Source organism: Tachysurus vachellii, chromosome 19 (genome assembly GCF_030014155.1).
Source record: "Tachysurus vachellii isolate PV-2020 chromosome 19, HZAU_Pvac_v1, whole genome shotgun sequence".
Lineage (NCBI taxonomy): Eukaryota > Metazoa > Chordata > Actinopteri > Siluriformes > Bagridae > Tachysurus > Tachysurus vachellii.
The window spans coordinates 22,070,467-22,080,466 of NC_083478.1; the positions used below are offsets into that span (position 1 = coordinate 22,070,467).

A 10,000-nucleotide genomic window follows, 5' to 3' on the forward strand; every position below is an offset into this window, starting at 1 on the left:
CATCACAAAACCTTTCCTTAGAGACGCAATCGAAGATCCATCAAGATTTCTACAGTATTATATTAAAGTGTTGTGTTATTGTTATAATTCTGTTTCAGTCAATAGAATAAATTTCATCTAAAGCTGGATGAATCAGTCTAATAAAAAATATAGTCTATAACTAAAACATTTAGAAAAAAGAAACATAAAATTCTGATAAAATTCTTAAAGCTTTATGAAAAGATTTAATCTTTCAAAAAATTATTTGTTTATTATTTGTTTATGTTAAAACTTTATTTAATGTTAATAATATCCTAAAAATTCTATTTATATTTATAATCACACACTGTGTGTGTGTGTGTGTGTGTGTGTGTGTGTGTGTGTGTGTGTAATTCAGTGAAACATAAATGTTAGACATCACTCATTTACAGCCTTACATACCAGCAGAGGAACAGCACACACTCCACACTCAGTGTGTCTGATCATAAGAAAGTGATGATTACTAATTAATGAATAGTGTCTTAATTATGATGTAAATAAATACAGAGACGGGACATTAATAACAACTTAATAAACATGTAGGACAGACAGAGAACAGCGTTTATAACAGAGAGAAGGAGAAATAAAAATCAGAGCACTGAGATGAACAAACCCTGAGTGAAAGATAGAGAGATAGAGAGAGAGAGAGAATGTGTGTGTGTGTGTGTGTGTGAGAGAGAGAGAGAGAGAGAGAGAGAGAGAGAGAGAGAATGTGTGTGTGTGTGTGTGAGAGAGAGAGAGAGAGAGAGAGAGAGAGAGAAAGAAAGAAACACACACACACACACACACTTTCCCAAGTGAGAGCGAGAGACCATGTGTATTTACATCAGTGTGGGTAAGCAATGACATGAACACCTACTGTAAGGAGAGAGGGCGTGGTCCGGAGCAGAACCTCACACTGATTGGTCAAAATTGAGACACATTGTATCATTTGGGCTAAAATAGGAAATGGAAATGTACTGCTGACCTCTGACCCCATGCATCAATCACCTAACAGGCTAGGCTACTTCCTGCCTGGCTCCAGACACACACACACACACACACACACACACACACACATTTCTTTCCCTGATCTGGCAGAAGCTGCTGTGTTGTAATAGAAATAGATAAAGACAGTGAGTGAGAGAGAGACGGTCTAAAAACACAGAAATGTGGATTAAATTTACATTAAAATATTACAGCACAAAATGACTGCAGCTCACACACTACTGTGTAACTACTGTGTGTGTTAAAGTACAGAAACACACACACACACACACACTACTGTGTAACTACTGTGTGTGTTAAAGTACAGAAACACACACACACTACTGTGTAACTACTGTGTGTGTTAAAGTACAGAAACACACACACACACACACACACACACACACACACACACACACTACTGTGTAACTACTGTGTGTGTTAAAGTACAGAAACACACACACACACACACACACACACACTACTGTGTAACTACTGTGTGTGTTAAAGTACAGAAACACACACACACACACACACACTACTGTGTAACTACTGTGTGTGTTAAAGTACAGAAACACACACACACACACACACACACACACACACACACTACTGTGTAACTACTGTGTGTGTTAAAGTACAGAAACACACACACAAACACACACACACACACACACACACTACTGTGTAACTACTGTGTGTGTTAAAGTACAGAAACACACACACACACACACACACACACACTACTGTGTAACTACTGTGTGTGTTAAAGTACAGAAACACACACACACACACACACACACTACTGTGTAACTACTGTGTGTGTTAAAGTACAGAAACACACACACACACACACACACACACACACACACACACTACTGTGTAACTACTGTGTGTGTTAAAGTACAGAAACACACACACACACACACACACACTACTGTGTAACTACTGTGTGTGTTAAAGTACAGAAACACACACACACACACACACACACACACACACTACTGTGTAACTACTGTGTGTGTTAAAGTACAGAAACACACACACACACACACACACACTACTGTGTAACTACTGTGTGTGTTAAAGTACAGAAACACACACACACACACACACACACACTACTGTGTAACTACTGTGTGTGTTAAAGTACAGAAACACACACACACACACACACACACACACACTACTGTGTAACTACTGTGTGTGTTAAAGTACAGAAACACACACACACACACACACACACACTACTGTGTAACTACTGTGTGTGTTAAAGTACAGAAACACACACACACTACTGTGTAACTACTGTGTGTGTTAAAGTACAGAAACACACACACACACACTACTGTGTAACTACTGTGTGTGTTAAAGTACAGAAACACACACACACACACACACACACACTACTGTGTAACTACTGTGTGTGTTAAAGTACAGAAACACACACACACACACACACACACACACACACTACTGTGTAACTACTGTGTGTGTTAAAGTACAGAAACACACACACACACACACACACTACTGTGTAACTACTGTGTGTGTTAAAGTACAGAAACACACACACACACACACACACACACACACACTACTGTGTAACTACTGTGTGTGTTAAAGTACAGAAACACACACACACACACACACACACACACACTACTGTGTAACTACTGTGTGTGTTAAAGTACAGAAACACACACACACACACACACTACTGTGTAACTACTGTGTGTGTTAAAGTACAGAAACACACACACACACACACACACACACTACTGTGTAACTACTGTGTGTGTTAAAGTACAGAAACACACACACACACACACACACTACTGTGTAACTACTGTGTGTGTTAAAGTACAGAAACACACACACACACACACACTACTGTGTAACTACTGTGTGTGTTAAAGTACAGAAACACACACACACACACACACACTACTGTGTAACTACTGTGTGTGTTAAAGTACAGAAACACACACACACACACACACACACTACTGTGTAACTACTGTGTGTGTTAAAGTACAGAAACACACACACACACACACACACACACACACACTACTGTGTAACTACTGTGTGTGTTAAAGTACAGAAACACACACACACACACACACACACACACTACTGTGTAACTACTGTGTGTGTTAAAGTACAGAAACACACACACACACACACACACACACACACACTACTGTGTAACTACTGTGTGTGTTAAAGTACAGAAACACACACACACACACACACACTACTGTGTAACTACTGTGTGTGTTAAAGTACAGAAACACACACACACACACACACACACTACTGTGTAACTACTGTGTGTGTTAAAGTACAGAAACACACACACACACACACTACTGTGTAACTACTGTGTGTGTTAAAGTACAGAAACACACACACACACACACACACACACTACTGTGTAACTACTGTGTGTGTTAAAGTACAGAAACACACACACACACACACACACTACTGTGTAACTACTGTGTGTGTTAAAGTACAGAAACACACACACACACACACACTACTGTGTAACTACTGTGTGTGTTAAAGTACAGAAACACACACACACACACACACACTACTGTGTAACTACTGTGTGTGTTAAAGTACAGAAACACACACACACACACTACTGTGTAACTACTGTGTGTGTTAAAGTACAGAAACACACACACACACACACTACTGTGTAACTACTGTGTGTGTTAAAGTACAGAAACACACACACACAGACACACACACATGCACAGACACACACAAACACACACACACTACTATGTTCTAGTGCTGAAGTACAGAAACACACACATAGACACACACGCACAGACACACACAGACACACACACAGACACATGCACAGACACACGCACAGACACACGCACAGACACACACACACACGCACAGACACACAGACACACGCACAGACACACACAGACACACGCACAGACACACACACACAGACACACACACGCACAGACACACAGACACACGCACAGACACACGCACAGACACACACGCACAGACACACACACACAGACACACACGCACAGACACACACGCACAGACGCACACACAGACGCACACACAGAAAAACACACACACACACAGAAAAACACACCCGAACACACACACGCACAGACACGCACACACACACAAAAACACACACGTACACACACAGACACACACACGCACAGACACGCACAGACACACACACGCACAGACACACACACGTACAGACACACACACAGACACACACGCACAGACACACACAGACACATGCGCACACGCACAGACACACACAGAAAAACACACACACACACAGAAAAACACACACACGAACACACGCACAGACACACACGCACAGACACACACACAAAAACACACACACGTACACACACAGACACACACATGCACAGACACACACACACACGCAGACACACACACGCACAGACACAGACACACACGCACAGACACAGACACACACACACAGACACACACAGACACACACACACAAACACACACGCACAGACACAGACGCACAGACACACACACCCACAGACACAGACACACACGCACAGACACACACACGCACACACACACGCAGAAACACACGCACACACATTCTCAAAGGTTTACAAAAAGGGAGGTGTTAATAGCTTGTATCCATCTTTTATGCTGACTCACCTGTGTGTGTTTAGAGTTAATTGATTCTCCAGCTTTAAGGTTTGGATGGAATGCAAATCTAATCTGCACTTTCGTAGAATCTTTGTATGTGTGTGTTGTAGGGTCAGGGGTGAACTTTAAAAGTCCATCCGGACAGGAACACACAAAACACACACACATTCTTTCCAGCCTGCGTAGTGTGGTAGAGAAAGAAAACAGCAGTGTGTGTGTGTGTGTGTGTGTGTGTGTGTGTGTGTGTCCACACTGCCCTCTGCTGGTAAGTGCTTCTATCAGACTCTATGTAGAAATGAGTTCTACAGATTGGGATGTAGGGATTAGGGATTAGGGATTAGGGATAGTGGTGTAGATGAAACAGACACGTACACTTTCATTTAAAAAAATGTCTTTAATGTTTCAGTATAATTTCATGTACAGAGTCCTTCATTACACTTTTTAGCACACATTGTGTGTGTGTGTCAGTGTGTGTCTGTGTCGATGTTTTGTGTCATTGTGTGTGCTCCAGTGTGTGTGAGTCTGTGTCGGTGTGTGTGTCAGTGTGTGTGCGCCAGTGTGTGTGTGTCTGTGTTGGTGTGTGTGTGTCTGTGTGTGTCTGTGTATGTCAGTGTGTGTCAGTGTCGGTATGTGTGTCAGTCTGTGTCAGTGTGTGTGCGTACGTGTGTGTCTGTGTCAGTGTCTGTGTCAGTGTGTATCTGTGTCAGTGTCTGTGTCAGTGTGTGTCAGTGTCAGTGTCTGTGTCAGTGTGTGTCAGTGTCGGTGTGTGTGTCACTGTGTGTGTCTGTGTCAGTGTTTGTGTCTGTGTGTGTCAGTGTGTGTCAGTGTGTGTCTGTGTGTGTCTGTGTGTGTCAGTGTGTGTCAGTGTGTGTCAGTGTGTGTCAGTGTGTGTCAGTGTGTGTGTCAGTGTCAGTGTGTGTGTCAGTGTGTGTGTGTCAGTGTGTGTGTGTCAGTGTCAGTGTGTGTGTCACTGTGTGTGTCTGTGTCTGTGTCTGTGTGTCAGTGTGTGTCAGTGTCTGTGTCTGTGTGTGTGTCTGTGTGTGTCTGTGTGTGTGTCTGTGTGTGTATATATGCCCTGATTCTACAGAATATAGTATATAGTGTTGTAAAGTAATACAATGAGTGTCAATAACATATAAAACACACTCTCATTTCTCAAAAGTAAACAGACAGACAGACAGACAGACAGACAGACAGACAGACAGACAGACAGACAATTCCCCAATAACTCGTAAATAAATAATGAGGTTATAAAGGAATAATTTAAATAAATTTAAGTGTTTTCCTTTATTAATTAATGCACCCGTCTCTCTCTCTGTCTCTGTATGTAATGTATATCTGTCTCTCTCTCTCTATCTGTCTCTCTCTCTATCTGTCTCTCTCTCTATCTGTCTCTCTCTCTCTATCTGTCTCTCTCTCTGTAATATACACAACACGTGTCAACGGCATGACATTATTGTTAATAAAACATTTACATTTAATTATATTTTACTAATGCTTAAAACTCAAAGAAATAAAAGTCATTATAAACTCTATTAGAGATTAGAAATCTACTTTTTACATTTTTTTAATAAAAGCAGGAATGTTTTACTTTCAAATTAAATATAAAATTCCATTTTAAAATGTAAAATAAAATCTTTTAACCCAACCAGATTAAAGTTCATATTTATCATTGACCCAAATGTCTCACTGTCTGTCTGTCTGTCTCACTGTCTGTCTCTCACTCTGTCTGTCTGTCTGTCTGTCTGTCTGTCTGTCTGTCTGTCTGTCTGTCTGTCTGTCGTTTTTGCTTGTAGATTTTCTGGAAAAAGTAAATATCCTGTATTGTGCAGATTATATACAGTAGCCCTATACATTACACACACTGTAAACACACACTCACGCACACACACGCACACACACACGCACACACACACATACTCTCACAGACACACACGCACACACACACATACACACGCACACATACAGTGTGTGGATTTTAAGCATTCAATAAGTATCTAAAGGGTGTGTGAGTGTGTGTGTGTGTGGGTGTGTGTGTGTGTGTGTGTGTGTGTGTGTGTGAGTAAAGTGCTGAGTGCTCTTCTGTCCACTCTTATTGCGTCGGTCTGTTTTTGCTTTTTTGGTCTTTTGGTCCTTTCAGATGACCGTATGAGTGAGAGAGAGAGAGAGAGAGAGAGAGAGTGTGTGTGTTTGTGTGTGTGTGTGTGTGTGTGTGTGTGAAAGAGAGAGAAAAAGAGTGAGATTCTACCTGCTGTTCTGATTGAATGATGCGGCAGTACAATGGAGGTTTATATTTGAATCAGTCTCTGTAGAAATGATGACCTGTTTTTCTCTCTCAGATGTGTGAGTGTGTGTATGTGTGTGTGTGTGTGTGTGTGTGTGTGTGTGTGCGTGTGTGTATGTCTGTGTGTGTGTGTGTGTGTGTATGGGTATGTGTGTGTATGTGTCCGTGTGTATGTGTGTGTATGTGTGTATGTGTATGTGTGTGTATGTGTACAGTATGTGTGTGTGAGTTTGTGTGTGTGTATGTGTGTGTGTGTATGTGTATGTGTGCGTGTGTGTGTGTATGTGTACAGTATGTCTGTGTGTGTTTGTATGTGTGTGTATGTGTGTGTGTGTATGTGCGTGTGTGTGTGAACTGTATGTGCGTGTGTATGTGTATATGTGCGTGTGTGTGTTTGTGTGTGTGTGTTTTACAGTCTCTCTCTTGCTGGTATCCAGATGTAGGGTCCTGATTGTTCTTCTATCACAGATTTGATACGATGATAAATTTCCTCAAAGCTTTCACCCTCCACAATTGCTGTACACACACACACACACACACACACACACACACACACACACACACACACCTGTTGTTACATTTGTGTCATTAATACTGTGTGTATGTTATGTGAATGTTGATGTGGGTACCTGTGAAGCATTCTATAAAGTCCTGTTCCAGTTTGATGCCTCTGTCCAAAGCTCTTCTTGCCTGTTCCTCAGTCAGACGCTTATTAATGTCACTTTACACACACACACACACACACACACACACACACACACACACACACAAACACAAACAACCAGCAGTGTGGTTCTTTTAGTTGCTCATGTAATGAACTGTAATTGTATAATATTCACCCACCCACACCCCCACACATACACACACACACACCTACCCCCCCGCACACAAACACACACACACCCCCATCGCCACACACCCCCATCGCCACACACCCCCGCACACACCCACACACACACCCCCAAACATACACACACCCACACACATACACCCCCACACACGCCCCCACACATACACACACCCACACATACACACACCCACACAAACACACACACCCGCACACACACCCACACACACGCCCACACACACATACACACACCCACACAAACCCCCCACACACACACACCCACACACGCCTGCAGACACACATGCCCACACACACACCCACACACACACGCCCACACACACACTCTCACACACACGCCTACACACACACACATGCCCACACCCCCCCACACACACACAGACCCCACACCCACACACACAAACACACAAACAAACTTACAGTATGTTCTGCAGTGATGTGGGTCTGATGAAGATGGTAATGGGGTGAAGCTGAGCTGCCTGTAGTCTCCTCACTGCATTAGCAGATACATCCAGAATACAGTGCTTCCCCTGCTACACACACACACACACACACACACACACACGCTGTATGATCCGTACATTCTTAGGAATTTCAGTAACTTAGTAACAGACACACTTCTTTATTAGTTTACATTTTTCCTAAAGTTCTTTTTTTGTTGTTTTTTCTGATCTCTAATCATCTCCTCTTGCTCTGTCAGTCGTTTTGTTTAACACTGATTCTATGGTTTTCTTGTTTATAATGTAAGTATGGCTTTGTATCATCTACATCTCTGATCCCCAGTGTATCTCTCCATCTCTCACCTGTTCAGCTACCTCCCTTACACTCTGGACACTCGTCCCGTACAGGTGGCTGTTGTACTGTCCTGCCTCAATGAACCGGTGATTCTGAATGTCCTTCTCCATCTGTTCCCGTGACGATACAAAGTGATAGTCCCGCCCATCAACCTCATAGTCCCGCCTTGGCCGCGTTGTATCTACAGGACGTGATGATATATTGTAACATTTACACCGTATGCTGGCCTAACTCAGCAATCGTGGTTGTCATGGAAACTCACGAGGCACACAGGAACCGAACTTGTCTGGAAATTCTGACAGAAGGTCGTCATTCACACGGTCCTTTGATGGTCCAAGGATTATGATTGGACGAGCATAAAGCACTGAAACATAACACATGGTGCATAAACAACTACTCAGACACACCTCCTGTATATAAACAATGTGCTGCTTACACACACTCATAAATACAACACACACACTCACCTTCCACCTGCATAACAATCTCATAACTCTGCATGTATTCATCTCGTCCTAAAAACACACACATATATTATTGTTATTGCTGATCGAAAGTCAGACAGGCAGAATTACATATACCCAAACGGACACTTGGACACACACACACACAAACACACAAACACACACTTTAAGCAGATATAACAACTCTGTACCTTTTGACCTCAAGCGTGACCACTCTTTCCTCTCAACTCTGGAGAAAATGACAAATGGAAGTGTCATCATTAATATTTTGTTAACACACAAACACACACACATTCACACACACGCATACACACATTCACACAAACACGCACATACACACATATATATATATATATATATATATATATACACACACCTTCGTTTGCTAGGGATGTACCCAGTCTCCTCCAGGTCCCCATGTGGAGAGAGACGTCTCGCCTGCCACCACTCTTCATCACTGCAGTCCAGAACATAAAGAACATCACCAAAACGGAAACTCACAGCCTGAGTGAGGAAGCCACCATCCGCTGTCTTATCATAATCAAACAGAGCTCTGAGAGAGAGAGAGAGAGAGAGAGAGAGAGAGAGAGAATTAAATTAAATTGAGACACACACTTTCAGTAACCTTATTGTAGAATCCACTGCAGTTTTCATTTATCTCCAATCTGTGTCCCAGTCACAGTCGCAGTGACATAAGGCCTTTATCTAATTGGCTGTTTGTAAAATGACTCTGATCTCATTGGTTGGTGTGTTGTGAAATCTGATTGGCTGGGAAGCAGGTACCTGATGTAAAAGCTCCTCTTACTCCGCAGCGATGATGAACCTAAACTGCTGTTCATCAGCTGCTCACGCAGGTCATGGATTTTAGCTTCAAACCGACTGTACTCTACATGCTCACACACACACAAA

The 10,000-nt window shown here is 42.4% G+C and overlaps 1 protein-coding gene across 3 annotated transcripts in view; it reads right to left on the reverse strand.

Annotated features, from left to right (window-relative positions):
- Window positions 1–5,108: 5,108 nt before the first annotated feature.
- LOC132862770 (disks large homolog 4-like) overlaps window positions 5,109–10,000 on the reverse strand; it is a 30,783-nt gene continuing 25,891 nt past the window's right edge. For 2 of the 3 annotated variants that reach the window (XM_060894998.1, XM_060894999.1), the window contains 9 exons: window positions 9,875–9,977; window positions 9,468–9,644; window positions 9,283–9,320; window positions 9,095–9,142; window positions 8,890–8,991; window positions 8,636–8,808; window positions 8,253–8,362; window positions 7,597–7,688; window positions 5,109–7,483 (listed from right to left, as the gene is read on the reverse strand). In XM_060894998.1, coding sequence (XP_060750981.1) covers window positions 7,377–7,483; window positions 7,597–7,688; window positions 8,253–8,362; window positions 8,636–8,808; window positions 8,890–8,991; window positions 9,095–9,142; window positions 9,283–9,320; window positions 9,468–9,644; window positions 9,875–9,977 — 950 coding nt within the window. In that variant the 3' untranslated portion in view covers window positions 5,109–7,376. Of the gene's footprint in view, window positions 7,484–7,596; window positions 7,689–8,252; window positions 8,366–8,635; window positions 8,809–8,889; window positions 8,992–9,094; window positions 9,143–9,282; window positions 9,321–9,467; window positions 9,645–9,874; window positions 9,978–10,000 lie in introns of all 3 variants that reach the window. The other variant, XM_060894997.1, reaches the window with a different exon arrangement.